Raw genomic sequence first — 18,372 nt, 5'->3', positions numbered from 1 at the left:
GTTCAAGAAAAAGGAAAATGATCAGGGTGATTAATGGGTAGGAGAAGGAAGAAGACTAATATGAGATGAGATTGGAAAGGTGTGAGGGAAACGATTATGTGGAATTTTGAGGAGCATGTTGAATGTTCTTCATTTAAGTAGAATTGAAATGGTGAGCCATTGGAGGATTTTGGGTAGGAGAATTATTTAATGTAATTTAGCAGGGTCATTATAGTTGCTATGTATACCGAGGATAGATTGAAGGTGGACAAAAGATGAAAAGAGACAATTAGAATGTCATTTCAGTGGGTGAGGCAAAACATAATGGTGGCTTAGTCTGTGGTGCATAACAAAGAGTAGATGAATTGGAGATTTAATTTGGAGGCAGCAGCAATAGCTTTACAATTTAGAGGTTGGAAAAAGGGGAGTAGGGGTTCAGGTAAAGCCTCATTTGGGATTTGCATAACCAGGTACTGGAAGGTACTATTTATTGAAATAGAAAAGATTGAGATTTTATGGAGAGAACTGTCAGGAGGTGTAATAAGTTTCAGGTGACTGTTAAAGACCCAAGATGTATCAGTAGTTGTACAGGAGACTGGCTGATACTTGGGGAAGGGGTTTGGGTCAAAGATGTAATTTTAGGCATCACTGCCTGATAGATATTTTCAAGTATCTAGGGGAGAGTATTAGTCGCTCAGTTGTGTCTGACTCTTTGTGACCCATGGACTATAGAGCTCACCAGGTTCTTCTGTCCATGGAATTCTCTAGGCAGGAATACTAGAGGGGCTTCCTTGGTGGCTCACACAGTAAAGAATCTGCCTGCAATGCAGGAGACCCAGGTTCAACCCCTGGGTTGGGAAGATCCCTTGGAGAAGGTAATGGCAACCCACTCCAGTATTCTTGCCTGGAGAATTCTGTGGATAGAGGAGTGTGGTGGGCTACTGTTCATGGGGTCACAAAGAGTTGGACATGACTGAGACACACACACACACGGAGAGTGTAGAGATAGAGAAAAGATTGTTCGAGACTGACCTCTGAGGTGTTCCAGCATACAGGATTCAGGTAAGAGATAAGGAACCAGCAAGAAGAGTTAGAGAAGGAGCAAGGAAGAGGAAAAATCCTGGAGAATGTAGCAACAAAAAGCTAGGAAAGGAGAGTATTTCAAGGAGGGAGGGGTGAATTGTGCAAATGCTGCTGAGTGGTTGAGGAACAAGCACTAGTGAAGAATCCATTGGATTTGACCATTGATTATTGGTAATTTTGATGAGCAGTTTTAGTGGAGTTTTGGGAACAAGATCCAGGTTGATGCATATGGCAATCTAAATAGCATTCAAGGAGTGTGGATAGTGAATGAAAACAATGTGTTCATAAAGTTTTATTTAATCTGAACAGAAGCGGAGAAATGGCATGATAATTAGAGAAAGTGGAGTCAAAGGGTTGTTGGTATGCTGATGGGAATAATCCAACCAAAGGAAAAACTGATGATGCAGGCAGGTGGGAGTGTCGTATAATTATGGGAGTTAAAGGTTTCAAAAAGGCAAGTGGGATCTCTACCCTGAGTTCAACAGGGGCAGGGACACTGTCATCCTTTTTAACAGTAGGGAAAGCAGAAAATGTAGATTTAGGTGCAGGTTTTGTTATATAAACAGGGAGGCCTGGCGTGCTGCAGTTCATGGGGTCGCAAAGAGTTGGACACGACTGAGCAACTGAACTGAACTGAACTGGTATATAGAGTGGATGAAGGGAAGATGAATGAGTTATTGATGATAGCATCTGTCTTTCTCAATGAAGAATAAAATGAGAATGCCAGCTGAGGATACTTGTGCCTGTGTGCATGCAGGCACACATGTACATTTGTGTGTGTGTGTAGCTAGGGCTAAGAGCGGGTGATGATGGATGGCCTGGGAGAGTGGGACTTTATACAGACTTTATACAGTAAATAGAGATGTAGACATCTCTACATTTTAGGATTAGGGGTTAATCCTAAGTCTTGGAGAAAGGAGGAGATAATCTGCTCCTTATAACCTTGTACATACCATGAGGAAACTGTAATCAAAAAAGACACACGTACCCCAATGTTTATTGCAGCACTATTTACAGTAGGTCAGACACAGAAGCAACCTAGGTGTCTGTAGATAAATAGATAAAGAAGTTGTGGTACTTACATACAATGGAATATTACTCAGCCATAAAAGGAACACATACAGTTCTAATGAGATGGAGGAATCTAGAACCTATTATACAGAGTGAAGTAAGTCAGAGAAAAACATTGTATGTTAATGTATATATGTGGAGTCTAGAAAAATGGTACTGATGAACCTATTTGCAGGGCAGCTGTGGCAATGCAGACATTAGAGAACAGACCTGTTGACACAGTGGGGACTGCAGAGGTTGGGATGAATTGAAAGAGAGGCATTGAAATGTATACACAATCATATGTAAAATAGATAGCCAGTGAGAATTTGCTGTATGACGCAGGGAGCTCAAACCTTGTGCTCTGTGACAACCTAGAGAGGTGGGATGGGGTGAGATGTGGGAGGGAGGTTCAAGAGTGAGGGGACATAGTGTACCTATGGCTGGCAAAAACCAACACAATATTACAAAGCAATTATTCTCCAATTAAAAATAAATAAATTTAAAAAGTTATAGCCCTAAATACTTCACTCCCTCTTCAGGGTAAGGATCAAGGCAGTGGCATCCTCTTGCCGCTGGCAGTGGGTGAGTCTCTGACAGGAGAGGTGTTGTCTGTCTTATTTGGTAGGACTGTGGTAACGATTTGAATGAAATATTAGTTTTAAAGGATTGACACAGTGCCTGACACATGGTTAAGTGCTCTGTAAATGGGAATGATTAACTATTATTAGTTAGTTTAGGAGGATTGAGATTTAAAGAAATCAAGTGTTTTTCTGAGGGCTCTAAGGGGTCTCTGGGATGAATCAAAGACAGAACCTTTCATGAGAGCTGGGGATCTTGGGCCATGAGACTGAGGTACTCATCTCACCTGGAACAGAGAGAGTGGTCCACTTGCCCCTTCCTCCCCATCTTTGCTATATCTCCAGGAATATCTGGACCACCCTCTCCCCTCACTGCCAGCCGGACAGTCTTGCCATGCACAGTCCACATTCTACACTTCCGTTTGTCTGTATCACTTTTCCTTACCTCTGTTCACTGAACTGAAATGAGGGCTGGTGGCAAAACCTGCCTTCCACCCCCCTGCCTCACGAATGCCTTCTCTCCAGTCAAGATGAATTGTGACTTGGATCAGCTCCAGGACTGTTTCTGAAGATACCACTCTAGTCTCTGCTAGCTTCCTGACATTATGTCCACCTTGGTTCCTTTCTTCCCTCTCCTTGGAGGCTGGCTGCGAAGGGTGGCTGGCCTTGGTTTTAGTTCTTCATATCTCAAACCCATTCCTTTGTCAGGTTGACTCATACCCCCTGCATATAATCTGTGCTCAGGGGTTTGTCTTAAAGGTATGAATTTATTCAACCTGTTTTTGTAAAGATAGATTGACTTGTCAAGTCAGGTTAGGCACACACTTGGGCGGGAGGAGGCTCAGGTTCCTATTAGTCTCCTTCTTGGAAGATTATATATAGGGTACATGTTATGTCCTCTGTCTGTGCCCCATTGTCCCCCAGGAGGTCTTACTCTGGCACCTGCTTGAGAGAGCAGCATTGCACAGACATTCAGACTTGTTTCTGCCTGAGTAACTGGCTGAGAGCTCTCTGTCCACAGTGGGCTTCTGTCTGCCTCATGCCATTTTCTCCTGTTTTATGAAGTGACCCCATCTTCAGCTCTTTCCTCCTCTAGCTTCAAGGTGAGATCATCAAGGTTAGACTTCTGGCTGACCCACGGCAAAGGTGGTTAGTGTGCTGTGAGTTAGCCTGGCTTAGCTGGCCTTGGAGTGCCAGCCGTCCAGAGGGGTGTTCTTTCTTGGGAAAGATGGTACCCGCCTCATGACTCTCAACTTCTCTTTGGACAGGCTGGACATCAACACCAATACCTATACATCTCAGGACCTCAAGGACGCACTGGCAAAATTCAAGGAGGGCGCAGAGATAGAAAATTCAAAGGAAGACCAGGTTAGTAATATTGCTTATAGTGAGTTTATACCATCCTGCAAAATGATATGAAAGGGAGTCACTGTTTCCTAAAGCTTTAGCAATAAACATAGGTAATAATAACAATAATATTGCAAAATAATTTAAGGAACAGTTAATGCCACATAAATAACCCTTTGTGGACTATTAATAAATTTCTGGGAACATTTCTGTCATCGTTTCATTAGGATTCAGCTTCCCATTACATATTTGGGAAAACTGAAGCACAGAGCATAGATAGCCATACTCTGCATTACCACAAACATCAGTGAGGGGAACAGAGGTTAGAACTCACATCTCCTCCCTTACACTTGGGTTAGTCACAAGTTTAAAGGATGGGGCCTAGACCAGGAAGGAAGAAGCCCAAGTCCTTGTCCTTTGAACATGTAGCAAACCTTTTCCAGACCTCCGATCTCTTAAATGTACAATATGGGGCTGGGACAAGATGGCTGAGGTTTCCTCCAACTCTTAAATTTATGTACAAGCTATTAGGGAATGAGAAGGAGAAAGAGGCAGAGTCACAGCCCCTTGGCTATGTCCCTAATGTCTGGGATGGTTTGTGGATCCTGACCTATCAGAACAAAATCTTATTCTTAGATGGATCATGAGGTCATGTGATAGCCAGAGAATGTTACAAATCAGTCCTTAACATTTCCGCTTGAGTCCTGTCCTTGAAAGAACTTCCTCCAGTGGCCGCCTTGCAGACCTTGTTCACCCTCTTCCTCCTCCTCTTCACAGTTCCCTCTGCTTTTCTTATCTCTGCCCTCATCCCACAATTCTGGCAGTATCTTAGAGAGGCAGCATCAGATTCTTGACAGTCTGTGTGTTAGTGAAGGAAGCTTTAGATCCTTCAGAACTAAGTATCTCTGAGACAGATGGACCTGTGTGTGTGTGTGAGAGAGAGAGAGACAGAAAGAACCTCAGGAGGAAGTGTTAATATACAGGCCAAGCCTCCATGTCTTTACTCATCTTACCAAAGTTGTATCTCAATATGAAGAGTACACATGATAAAAGAAGGTGAGTAGCAGGATGGCAGCAGTAGTGGTGAAGGAAGGTGATGCATAAAATTATATCCCACTGCAGGTGTGTATTAACTGCAGGGGTAGAGAGGTGTGACGGAAAGCAAATCCCTTACCTGGTGAAGTGAGGCCAGCAAAGGAGAGCAGTGCATTCCTAGGCGCCTGGAGCAAAGATTGGTATTCCTGTGACCAGGGCTTGGGCTCATTCCCACTCATTCTCTCACCATGAGCTCCACATGGGACAGATGGGAACATAAAAATCAGCCCTTGTTCCATGTTTTCTCTGTGAATGGAAGACCTACCGCACCCCTGTCTCTTCTCTTTACTCTCTTTAGTGGTATTCTTATCTCATAATTCAATTAGTATAGAAAAGTATGAATATTATAAAAATATTTTTAAGTGTAAAAGCAAGAGATTATTTAAGTTTTCATTTGCTGTTTTTTGCAATTAAAAATAATTCTCTCTCTCTGCAAGAGGAGACCCCAATAATGGCAGCAAAATGTGATACCCCTGTTCCATCTGATTTGTGTCAGCTGCCACTCTAACCTATGCCTGCCAAACTCTTTCCTTTTTTTTTTTTTTTTCACACTCTTTCTTTACTTCTGTGGTGCTTAGGTTGTTAGTTTCTTCACGGAGGTACTGAGTCCTGGGGTCTTTTTTCACTTTCATTTGTATCCTTCCTGGACTGACTCAGCCATCTGCCAGTGTACTGGGACTGGCAAATAAACCGACTTGAAGTAGGTTGGGGAGTTTCTTATATGTCTCCAGCTCCTGGCTGCAGATACCATCATACTTTTTATCAGTCTTTAAACAAAATCTTTACATGGTGACTTGCAAGTACAGGATGTGCTTTTACCGTTTATAAGGACAATTCTGTGAGATATTGTCATATCTTACCAATTGAATGAATTTTTTTTTGGGGGGAAGGGCATCAATTCCATTACATCCATTGGTAACTTATTAGATTTAAGTGAATCAGCCCTTCCCAGAGTCCCTTGCTTTATGGAAAAGCTCTGTGTCACCCAACAGATTTGGGTCATTGTTGTTGAATCTGATCTCTTTATCCCCTTATTACCATACAGATTGCTTGATGCTTTATGTTTTATCATGTCAACTGTTGTTCAGCTGTATCCTATAATTTGTTCCATTTAAAAATATGGTCGCCTTAAACTTTTGAGTCTGGGCAAGATTAAATAGACTCATTTCTTCCTATTCTTCCTGCTATTGTTGTTTGTTGTTCAGTTGGTAAGTCATGTCTGACCCCATGGACTGCATTGTGCCAGACTTCCCTGTCTTTCACTATCTCCTGGAGTTTGCTCAGACTCATGCCCATTGAGTTGGTGATGCCATCAAGCCATCTCATCCTTTGTTGCCCCCTTCTCCTCCTGGCTTCTATCTTTCCCAGCATCAGGGTCTTTTCCAATGAGTCAGCTCTTCACATCAGATGGCCAAACTATTGGAGCTTCATCTTCAGCTTCAGTCCTTCCAATGAATATACTTTCAGGATTGATTTCCTTTAGGATTGACTGGTTTGGCCTCCTTGCTGTCCAAGGGACTATCAAGAGTCTCCCTCCAGCACCACATTTTAAAAGCATCAATTCTTTGGCACTCAGCCTTCTTAATGGTCCAACTCTCTCATCCATACCTTACTACTGGAAAAACCATAGCTTTGACTAGATGGACCTTTGTTGGCAAAGTGATGTTTCTACTTTTTAATATGCTGTCTTGGTTGGTCATAGCCTTTCTTCCAAGGAGCAAATTCTTTTAATTTCATGACTGTAGTCACCATCTGCAATGATTTTGGAGCCCAAGAAAAGAAAATCTGTGACTGTTTCCATTGTTTCCCCATCTGTTTTCCATGAAGTGATGGGACCGGATGCCATAAACTTCTTTTTTTGAATGCTGAGTTTTAAGCCAGCTTTTTCACTTTCCTCTTTTTTTTTTTTTTCCACTTTCCTCTTTTACCTTCAAGAGGGTCTTTAGTTTCCTCTTTGCTTTCTGCCATTAGGGTGGTGTCATCTGCATATCTGAGATTATTGATATTTCTCCCAGCAATCTTGATTCTAGCTTGAGCTTCATCCAGCCTACCATTTTGCATGATGTACTCTGCATGTAACTTAAATAAGCAAGGGGACAATATACAGTCTTGACGTACTCCTTTCCCAGTTTTGAACGAGTTTGTTGTTCAATGACTATTTCTAACTGTTGCTTCTTGACTGGCATACAGGTTTCTCAAGAGGCAGGTAAGGTGGTTTGGTATTCCCATCTCTTGAAGAATTTTTCAGTTGTGATCCACACAATCAAAGGCTTTCATAATACTAAAAGCAAATATAAAAATATGTTAAAGGTGAGAAGAAAATTTAAAAAAAGTGAGAAGAAGAAGGTGGATTAGATAGGGACCTTGGAATTTGAGGGATAACATGGGAGTGAGTTTCTTGCCTTTCTTTTTGCTCTCTAAATATCCCAAAGTGGATACTGGAGAAACCCATATCATGGAAATGACAACAGGTACAGATAGAAAAAAGGTCCTAAGAAGGTCCTACTCTCTATAAGAAAAAACCAGGAATAGGGCAGCCTAATAAAAGTATTTTTGACAATACCTATTCTCTTTTAGCCAAAGACCATGGAAATCTCTCCACCTCCCTTTGTGCCAGTGGAAGTTAAATGTAAAATTTGGATTTCCAGCTCCAGTTTGTGTAGTAGAGGAAAGCTATACTCTTGCCTCCACCAGAGTGGTGTCGACAGAATCTGAGTGGGGAGCCTGAACTCACTCCCCTTCTGGTGTCAGTACATGGTGTGAGGCAGTGCTCTCCTATCTCAGCCAACGTGGTGTAGAGCAAAGAGCTTGAATTTCTACATTCTGCCCAGTGAAAGAAGACTATTCTCTTCTCCCACTACTGTGGTACCAGCAGAGTCCATGTGTGGAGCCTGATTTTCACCCCTCACAGGGGTGTAGCAGTCTGCTTTTTTCTGTTGGGATGGTGTCAGCAGAGGCCAAGATGGGAACCTGAATGTCTGTTCCCTGCTGGCAGCATCAAGGTAGTTTTCCACTTGCTTTAGCTGCAGCGATGCCAGAGGGTGTGGTCAATGGAGAGTCTATACTTCTAACCTCCATCTGGAGGGAACAAGGCAGTGTAAATCAGCATTCTGCTTTCCACTCTAGGGTGGTGTTAATGGGGATAAATGAGGAACCTGAACTTCTACCCCTAGTTCAGCAGTGATAAGGCAGTGCTTTAGTTACCCCACCAGGGTGATGTCAGTAGAGGCCAAGGAAGGACTTCCACTCCCAATATTGAGTGTGCGTCTGGGACAAATGATGTTTTTGCTTCTCCTTACTAGAGAGGGGTAGTAGGATTTTGGAAGGAAGGAAAATGGAGAAAGGAATTTTGCAAATGAAGTTCTAGGAATGCTCCTTAGTGATCCACAATAGAAACAGACCAGACATAACAGCAGATTTAAGAATGGAAATACACTGTGGAATACTGCCCAGGATTTTAGATTAGCTCTGGGGGGCACACAGAGGAAGGAGACCAGAATAACACTGCAAATTCTCTGAAAACTAAATTGTCTTGGGTTCACAACCTCACAAGAAGACAAGAACCAAGATATTAAACTTGAACAGTGTGACTGCCTACTGAAAAGGAAGATTCAGTAGAATTCAGAATCTTATAACATAATACTCAAAATGCCCAGGTTACCTCAATTGTATCTCATGATACCAAGAACCAGGAAAATAAAACTTGACTTAGGAAAGACAGTTAACTGATGCCAACAGTGATATGACCCGTAAGTTGGTATTATAAGAATTTTAAGGCAGTTATCATAAAAATGCTTCAAGCAATTATGTATACTCTTGAAACAAATGATAACCTCAGCAAAGAAATAGAAGATATAAAGAACAGAATGGCATTTTAGAACTGAAAAATGCAAGTGAAAGTTAGGAAAAAAAATCACTGCCTAGGCTTAATAGTAAAATAGAGATGAGAGAGAAAAGAATCAGTGAATTTAAAGGCAGATAAAAGTTAATCTAAATAACAGAAAATAGATGAAAAAAATAAATAGTGACTTAAGGACCTGTAGGACTGACTGACTGTAACAGAAAACCCAAGGTTTGTGTAACAGAGTCTCAGAAGGAGAGGAGAAATAATATGGGTCTGAGAAAATAGTCAAAGAAATAGAGATGGAAAACTCTCCCAATTGGTGAAAGTTATAAACCTATAGGTTCATGAAGCTGAGTGAATTCTAAATAGGACACATTCAAAGAAATCAACACCATTATGCATCACAGTCAACCTGAAAACTGAAGACAGAAAAACAATTTGAAAGCAGCAAGGTAGAAACGACATACTAGCAATAGGCAATAATGTTTGAATGGTAACATCTTTTTCATCTGAGATCACAGAGGTCAAAAATATGTGACACATTTTTCAATGGTGAAAAAGCAAACTGTTCACTCAGAATTCTATAGCCAGTGAAAATACCCTTCAGGAGTGGAAAGGAGGAAATCACGACACTCTAACACAGAAGAAAGTTAAAACAATTTATTACCAGCACACCTGCCTAAAGGAATGACTAAAGGATATTTTTTCAAATAGAAAGGAAATAATAACAGAAGGAAACATGGACCATTGGGAAGAAAGAGCTGTGAAGTGCATAAAAGTAGAGGAAAATATAACAGACTACCCTTTTCTCAAATTTTAAAAATTATGTTTGATAGTTGCAGCAAAAATTATGACATCATCTGTAATTCCATGTATGTTTAATATATAGTTCAACTGCCAAAGTTACCACTTTTTTTTTCTTTGCTGTGCTTTCAACTTTGTTGTCAGTTCTACCTTTTCATTAACCATTTTTATGAAATGTTTCATGGTTTTATCCTGAGGAAACTATACTGCCACACACTTGACATCTGTATATGAATTGAATAATGGGTGCACAGTGGCCATTCACTGACAAATTTTGAAGTAAATAATGTGATCAGCAACTGTTCATGATTGGCATTTATATAATTTACATAATATTTATGAACTGAAGAGCTAGCAGCAAATTTGGTACTTAATGCAGTTAAATATATGATGGCAACTGAAATTTGAGTCATGTTGGGAGACTGCTACTGCTACTGCTAAGTCACTTCAGTCGTGTCCGACTCTGTGCAACCCCATCCCTGGGATTCTCCAGGCAAGAACACTGGAGTGGGTTGCCATTTCCTTCTCCAATGCATGAAAGTGAAAAGTGAAAGTGAAGTCGCTCAGTCATGTCCGACTCTTCGCAACCCCATGAACTGCAGTCTACCAGGCTCCTCTGTCTATGGGATTTTCCAGGCAAGAGTACTGGAGTGGGATGCCATTGCCTTCTCCAGTTGGGAGACTAGTATTATGTAAACTGTGGTATTTGAAAGTGGTGCATATGAGATCTGTACAAAGCAAGGACTGTCTGGTAAAAGACTTGCATCTATCTAGAACATGTAAAGAACACTCAAGACTCAACAGTAAAAACCAACAACCAGTTTGAAAATGGGAAGAGGACCTGAACAAACATTTCACAAAGAGAATATGTGGATAGCAAATAATCACATGAAAAAAGTCTAATGTCATCAGCTGTTATAGATATGCAAATTAAATCCACCACAGGGTATCACTGTACATCTATTAGAATGCCTAAAATAAAAATGATAATACTAAATACTATTGAAGATGTGGAGAAACTGGGTCTTTCATTGGTGGGAATAAAAAATGGTGCAACTACTCTGGAAAATACCCAGTAGTTACTCTCTTGGGCATTTATCCCAGAGAAATAAGAACTTAGATTTATTTTTAAGAAAATCTTTATACAAATGTTCATGCAGTTTTACTTATAATACTCCAAACCTGGAAATAGACATTCTTCAACAGGTAAATGGTTAAACTGTACATCCGTACAATGGAATACTACTCAACATTAAAAAGAAATAAACCATTGATATTTACAGTAAATTGGATAATGAGTTAATGCATCTCAAGTGAATTAAGTTCAGTAAAAAGGCAGTCTCAAAAAGTTACAGACTTTATTTGTAACAGTCTCCAAATGCTAGAATTATAGAGATAGAGAACAAATTAGTGTTGCCCAGGCACAGGGATAGGAGAGAAGGGATGAGAGGATAAAGTGCAGATATAGAGGAGCACTGTAGAGTCATTTGGTGGTGATAGAACAGTTCTGTAAGTTGATTGTTCTGGTGGTTACATGAATCTTTTTATCAGATAACACTGTCTAGAATGACACACACATGTGCATGCTAATGTGTACATGTAAAAGCTGGTAGAATCAGAATAAGACTTGTGGTCTAGTTAATAGTATTGCACCTATGTCACTTTCTTGGTTTTGACATTGTATTGTTATATAAGATGTTACCATTGGAGGAAGCTGAGTGAAGGGCATAGAGTACTCTCTACTGTTTTTGTAATTTCCTTTGAGTTTATAATAATTGCAAAATTAAAAATTTTGTTAAAGGCCTTTCTGGGAGCCAGGCATGAGGCAAAGATAACTAATTTCTTATCCTGCTCACTTGTCTGTCAACCCTCAGCTTTCCTTGACCTCTTTACATGGTCTTTGGTGGCCACCAGAGTCTTCTAGCACGGTGGAAGGAGAGCATTTCACTGTTTTAGCCTAAAGGAGAAGAATATACCATTCCATAGATGTGATTGCTCTGCTAGGAATGGTCTTTTTTAAGAGAGACTGATTCATTTCTTTGGTTGGTGTTCCTATGGAGTGCTTATAACTGGGGAGAAAACCCATAGGTAATAGATGAGCAATTTGGAGCTGACAGCTGCTCATCATCCTGCTTTTTATAAATATTCGTGCCTTTTAATTATTCTTGGAAGATGGAGACATAAGCCACTGTGACCTTTCAGACTCTTTTTATAAGTGCTATCCTCTGAAATTGCGAAGAAAACAGAAAGTGTCACATGTATAAAATATCTAATTAAAGTCTTTTATTCACCTCCAACATAACTTCATTTTAAAAATCTTTATATGTGTGTGGGGTGGAGAGGGACTGAGCAAAAATTGTTTGAGGCTTGAGTATAGTACATACAGTAATTTAGCCACTTCAAACAGTTGAACAAATTGTACACCTGTAGTTAGATTGACAGTAATGACAGAGATTTAATTTTCATCAGCAAATTGCTCCCACTCTGACAGCTCTTTACCGACAGTTTCCTGTATCTGGGTTCCCTAAAATGTTGCTGGATGGGCAGGGTAAAGCAAAGATATTCTTTAATCGTAGAAGAAGGAGAACCGAGGTATGGATTATTTCACCTTAGACCTTGGCTTTTCTATGTGAGATTAGGGGTTGAAGGTGAGCTGAAATTATATACCCTGACCTCAGTGATTACAAGGAGACTTTTCATTCTTCTTGAGCATTGGAAGGCAGGCTGAGATAAGTGGACCTTGGAAAAAATCTTGAGTGTGTTCTTATGGCAGAGGGCTATATGTGTAGATTCTGAGGGCTCTCTCTCCGGGCATCCTGGAAAGTACAGATTTTGATAGTACAGATTAAAGAAGGTTGTGCCCTGGAGCAGCAGTTCTTTGAGATTGGGCATCCATGGCAGACCACAGGCTGACTGGGGAGATGTCTACAGTTGATGATTAATCATCTTTTTGCTACTCTTCTTAGGAAAGGCAGGCCAAAGTTAAGCGGCTCTTCCGTCCCATTGAGGAGCTGAAGAAGGACTTTGAGGAGCTGAATGTTGTCATTGAGACAGACATGCAGATCATGGTACGATTGATCAACAAGTTCAATAGTTCCAGCTCCAGCCTGGAAGAGAAGATTGCTGCACTGTTTGATCTCGAATATTATGTCCATCAGGTATTGTATTTCTTGTCTATTGGTCTGACTTTTAACTAACAGCTCCAAAAATTAGCCCCTCTGCCCAAGGCCCTAAGAAAATATTGTCATCATCTTTACTTCTCTCTCAAGGCATAGAAGGTTTTTAATCTAGGCCATTATCTGTTGTATAAGATACTTTCTTAGAGACCAGAGCCAAGATCTATTTCATCCGGAGTGTTACTTCTTTTAATTTTTCAACACTGAGGACACAGCAGAGGTAAAATAGATGTGATACTTGTTCCATGTAGCTTATAGTCTGGAAGAGGGCACAATTAAATAGTGAACAATTGAATAATGAACCAATTAACAGTTTAATAATGAGATAATTTAAGATTGTGATAAGGATGAGTATATAATGGGGGAACTTAGTCTAGTCAGGGATACTGGGGAAGGCTTCTCTGAGATTGTGACACTTAGCATTAAATGATGATTAGGGGTTGAGTAGACAAAGAGGGGAGATTAGAGCTTGGGGTGGCAAACTGTGGCCCACTTTTGTGAACAAAGTTTTATTGGCACACAGTCACATCTCTTTGTTTATGTATTGTTTTATGTCTTGACTATTTTAATAGTACAGTGGCAGAGTCAAGTGGTTGTGATATGAACCATTACGGCTCATGAAGCCAAAAATACTTAATATCAGGCTTTTTAGGAAAAGTTTGCCCCATTGTATTGGAGCGTTTCAGGCAGAGGAAACAGCATGTGCAAAAATCTGAGTCAGAGAAGAGTGTGGTGAGATCAAGGACCTGGTAAAGACTGGAGTGACTGGAGCACAGAGACCAGTCGGTGAGTGGCATAGATAAAGTGGAAAGGTTAGGGGATCAGACAGGTGGGCTTGAGAAAATCATGCTTTTCATAATTTTATCTTTGATCCTAAGAACCATTGGAGAGTTTGGAGCAGGAAAATGACTGATCTGACTTGTGCCATAATTATAATAGTTAATGTTTATTGAGCATTATCATGTACTCGGCATGTAGTCAAGTGCCTTGTACACATTAATTCATTCACTTCCATACCTGCCTTTGGAGTAGGCACTGCTGTTAATCTCATTTTGTAACTGAGGTAAATAAAGCACAGGCCACGTTTGTGATTGCCCAAAGTCACCCAGTTAGTGTAGAGCTGGGATTTGCAACAAGGTCTGTATGACCCTAAACTCTGTGCTCTTAGTATTTTGGATATTCTCCCTCTCATGGGATACTGGTACTACCTGAATGAAGCCTAAGAGAGAATAGATGGATCTAAGCAGAAGGAGCCAAGAGAAGTCATTCTCTTATTGAATGAATTAATTTATTGCATGCCTGTTAAGTTCCAGGCACTGTTCCAGGCACTTAAAATACATTTGTGGATGGGATTGGAGCTTACCTTCTAGAAGAGGTGGAATATGTTTGAAGGAGATAGATACTACTGAAAAATAAAAAGATAGAGCAGGATGAGGATTGGCAGTGTTGGGAAGGAAGGTCTTAGTTACGAGTAACAGCAGGTCACAGCCCTAAGGTGGGAGCATGTCTAGTATGTTTGGGGAACACCTATGTGGCAGGAGCTGAGAGAAGTAGATGAAGTGCAGAGAGATAATGGAAGGGAGATCATGGAGCACTTTGTGGGCCATAGAGAAGAATGGAATTGGGCAGTGTTGGGAGAATGTTACAGAAGTATATGATCTAACTTTCTTTTAAAGAAAGTCTGGCTACTGTGTTGAGAGTTAGACTGTAGGCCTAGGGCATGAGTAGAGGCAGAAAAACTAGATAGGAGGCTGTTGCAGTAATCCAGACTAGGGGCGATGGTGACCTGGGAGGGCTGTGTAATCATCATCAAAGGCTTGCTTGAGATCTTCATCAAGATACAGATCTTCAGCGACCTCCCACACATGACAGCGTCCTTGTTCTCTATAAACTAAGCTAAAAGACATTCTTTAGGATTTTGCCAGCCTTTGTGTTGAGAGAGGATGAGTGTGTACTGTATCTGCAGGAATTATGGGATGGCCTCTTCATCTCTCTTTGCTCATAATTCTTTCTCAGGCCTCAAATAGCAGGTCTATGATCCTTTTAGAGAAGAAAATGGACCTGGGTTCTCGTTCCTTTTTCTAGTCTTTCTCTCCAGGGTAGAAAAAAAACAAAAAGTCCAACAGCTTTTCTGTTACAGATATTTAAAGGAATAAGGATCCTAGGGGTTATTGGCCAACTCAGTCCTGCTCTGATGTTGACAGCTTTTATTTTTTCTCATCTTAACATACTTCGATGGGTCTTTAGGTGTCAGGTTTCTGTAGGCTCTTCTTTTAGCTGCAGCATAAAAGGCCAAAATGATCTTTTATGAGAGCTTATCTTACCCAGAGGAGATTGAGTACAGAGGAGGGTAGCAGGGCCCTAATAAATTTTATTTCCCTTGCAGGTTCTTTGGTCATCCTGCAGTGTCATCACTAGGTTGACATCCCATCGTGCTTTCATGGGTCACTGAGAGGGATTAACAATTTCTTGGACATCACCAAACTTATCCTGTTTTATCAATCCAGGAACTAGTCCCCTGATGAAGACCAAACTTGATCTGTTGGCAGAAGACTCTTAAGTGTTCTAGATCATTGGTCTTTCAAGTGGAAATACAGATAAGGTGGTAGGCTGGTATGTCGGGCTTCCATGCAGTAGTGTTAAGTTGTTATTTCACACGGGTATTGAAGAAGACATAGCTTGGCCTCAAGTTCCAGTTGTGGTGAGCAGGTAGGGTGATGTAGTGTTAGATTTGAGGAAGATAAGACTCTTCTTGCAAGAAACTTACTTAGTCCACTTTTATTCTAGACTGCTGATTGGATGTTTTGAGGAGTCATGGGCTTCAAGGACCCAAACTGGCTCTGCCCAAGGATTTCCTCACAGCCATGTTTGAATTATTAAACAAGATTTGTGAAAAGCAAAATCGTGTGTGTGGAAGCAGCATGTGAATTATTTAAGGAGCAGCCACTGTCTGCCCCATCTACGCTGTGGCAGTGTATTTGCCTTCCCTCATGTGACTCCTCAATTATTTACCATCATTTCTCCCTTTCTTTATTTTCTGTGTTCTCTCATTGTCTTGTCAGTTTTCCGTTTCTCTTTTCCTCCTGAGTGTTGGCACAGTTCCCTACTGCCTCCTTCATTATGCACTCCCTCCTTCTACCTTGAATTCCTTTCTTTCTGTCCCACCCAGTCCTGAGAGCAGCCTGGGAAAAGTTCTGGCCCCAGACCCTGGCCCTGGTCATACCTTCTGCTGTGTGATAATGGGCAGGGCCCAGATTTTGGAGCTTGTGTGTACAGTAGGCAGAGTGACTCTTTCCTACTTCATCTCCCATAAAATAACAAATGAGAAAACAGCTTGAAAAGGCTGAAGAGCTTATGTAAATGTCAGCCTTAATAATACCCTGGATTATCTTTATAGTAGTGAAGATAAGCTGAATCTATAAGAGAACCTCTGTGACTCTGGACTGCATTGGTTTGCTCTGCTAGGAACTCATACCAACCTTGATAAGTAGTCATCTCAGGCATGGGATTACAGGACTCTCTGAGCCAGGGTTTTGTATTTGGAAAACCTGGAGGAAGGAAGACCAAAGGAGAAGGTAGTGAATTCTTAGATTTTAAAATCAGAGTATGTAAGGAAGGAAAACTCAGCAAGTATTTATTTGTGCTTATGTCACAAAGCACCCCGCTCTGAGTCTCCCTAGTTCGCTAGGCTATGGTCCAGTAATCATTCCCCTTCACAAGGACAGTTTAGGGCAGACAAATGCCAACCCGGGCCTGGGGCCCTTATGACAGAGCAGATTCCATGCTTACTTCATGGCCCTGGATTGGCCATCTTTTTAGGTCTGTGGTACAAGCAACCCATTCATTTTATTGGCACAGTTAGCCCAGACTGCCTTTTTTTACTCACAGTGGAGTTTATTTCAGTGACCTTTTTTTTTCTGATCAAGTTTATTCATTGTTTTAATGACTGTGTATTGAACACTTAGCTATATGCTTAGACTATTGTTAATCCTTGAACATATACCAGTGGTCAGAAAGACAAAAAAACCCCTGCTCTTGTGTTTGAGAAGAATGATCTTCTAAGTGGTAAAAACAGGCTAGGCCTACCCCAAAACATAGGCATAGTCAAATACAGCCCTTCAAACTGGATTTCTCTGCTAGGGCCATCTTCTAGTTTGAAAGAATAGAGTCAGGTAAGAAAGGGCTTAGTAGTATATGGAGGAGAAAGGTGGGTAGTAGTCACATTGCTATTAGGCTTCCTGCCTCTTCCTGATGATTTGTAGAGTGGGATGAGCATGTAGACAAGAGGCAGCTTTTGTAGCAACAAAGATATTTCCAAGGGAGACTGTAGCTGCTGCATGGGGAAAAAAGGACCCAGTGACCTTTCTGAAGAACTTGAGTCTTCTTGTTCCAGGGTGCAAGTGAAGCTTGGGAAATGAGATCCCCTATAGAATAAAAGAGACAGAGTCTGAATTTTGGGACTTTGGACCTTAAGTATAGCCTAGACCAGTGTGGCCCAATAGAACTTTATGGGATGATGGAAATGCTCTACATTGTCCAGTAATAGCCACTAGTGAGTTAGCACAGGCCTAAGCTAAAGCTTTTGAGAGAGGCTTTTATGCAGATTTATCACAAAGTGTCCTCAGATTCATTCAACCTTAGACTATAAAGTGAGGAAGTGGGAAGAGAAGCATGCTAATGTTATTCTTCTAGCATTTTTCCAGCCCTCCACCTGGAACAGAGTTCCTTTTATAGTTCCTGATTTCTAATTAAAAAGCAGCATTTTAAAGTGTCTGCTGCCTCCACTGCCCCCACTGAGGCTGGACATCACCAGGAGCATAGTGTCATTTACTAGTGCCAGTGACACCAGATCTTGGTGTTAACGGCTTGTACATTAAGAGTAAGCTTGTGACTCATTCAGTTCAGTTCAGTCGCTCAGTTGTGTCCGACTTTTTGCAAATTGTTTTAAAATTTAGTTGGTTCTTACAGACCCTTTCCTAATTAGTCAGAAAGACCACCAATACATTTTACCTAATTTTTTTAGTTTGTTCTTGAATAGTTACCAAAGGAAATTCTTACCTTGATGTCTGTACTATACTAAGCAGTGCCTCTGTTCCAGATGGATAATGCACAGGACCTGCTTTCCTTTGGTGGCCTTCAGGTGGTGATCAACGGGCTCAACAGTACAGAACCCCTGGTGAAGGAATATGCAGCATTTGTGCTGGGGGCTGCCTTTTCCAGGTGAGCAGCATGGATGGTCATCACATTGGCCAGGATCCTTTGGACCCTTCAAGTGAAGTCTAGCTTTACTCTTGGCCGGATGGGCCTGGAGGAAGGATACGTTTGAACTCATGCACATCTCTATCCGCAACTTGGTGTAATCTCATTGAAACTAGAGTAAGAATTTGATTCTGCCTTTATTCTAACTAGATAA

At 41.0% G+C, this 18,372-nt stretch overlaps 1 protein-coding gene across 7 annotated transcripts in view; it reads left to right on the top strand.

Moving 5' to 3' along the window:
- Positions 1-18,372, top strand: part of SIL1 (SIL1 nucleotide exchange factor) — a 235,297-nt gene that overhangs the window by 132,750 nt on the left and 84,175 nt on the right. For all 7 annotated transcript variants that reach the window (XM_065918651.1, XM_065918652.1, XM_065918649.1 and 4 more), the window contains exons 5-7: positions 3,962-4,061; positions 12,750-12,941; positions 18,058-18,179. In XM_065918651.1, coding sequence (XP_065774723.1) covers positions 3,962-4,061; positions 12,750-12,941; positions 18,058-18,179 — 414 coding nt within the window. The remainder of the gene's footprint in view (positions 1-3,961; positions 4,062-12,749; positions 12,942-18,057; positions 18,180-18,372) is intronic.

The sequence above is a fragment of the Muntiacus reevesi genome, chromosome 1 (genome assembly GCF_963930625.1).
Source record: "Muntiacus reevesi chromosome 1, mMunRee1.1, whole genome shotgun sequence".
In the NCBI taxonomy this organism is placed as follows: domain Eukaryota; kingdom Metazoa; phylum Chordata; class Mammalia; order Artiodactyla; family Cervidae; genus Muntiacus; species Muntiacus reevesi.
Note: the sequence above shows the minus strand (reverse complement) of the source record. Positions and strands in the feature narration are given on the sequence as shown.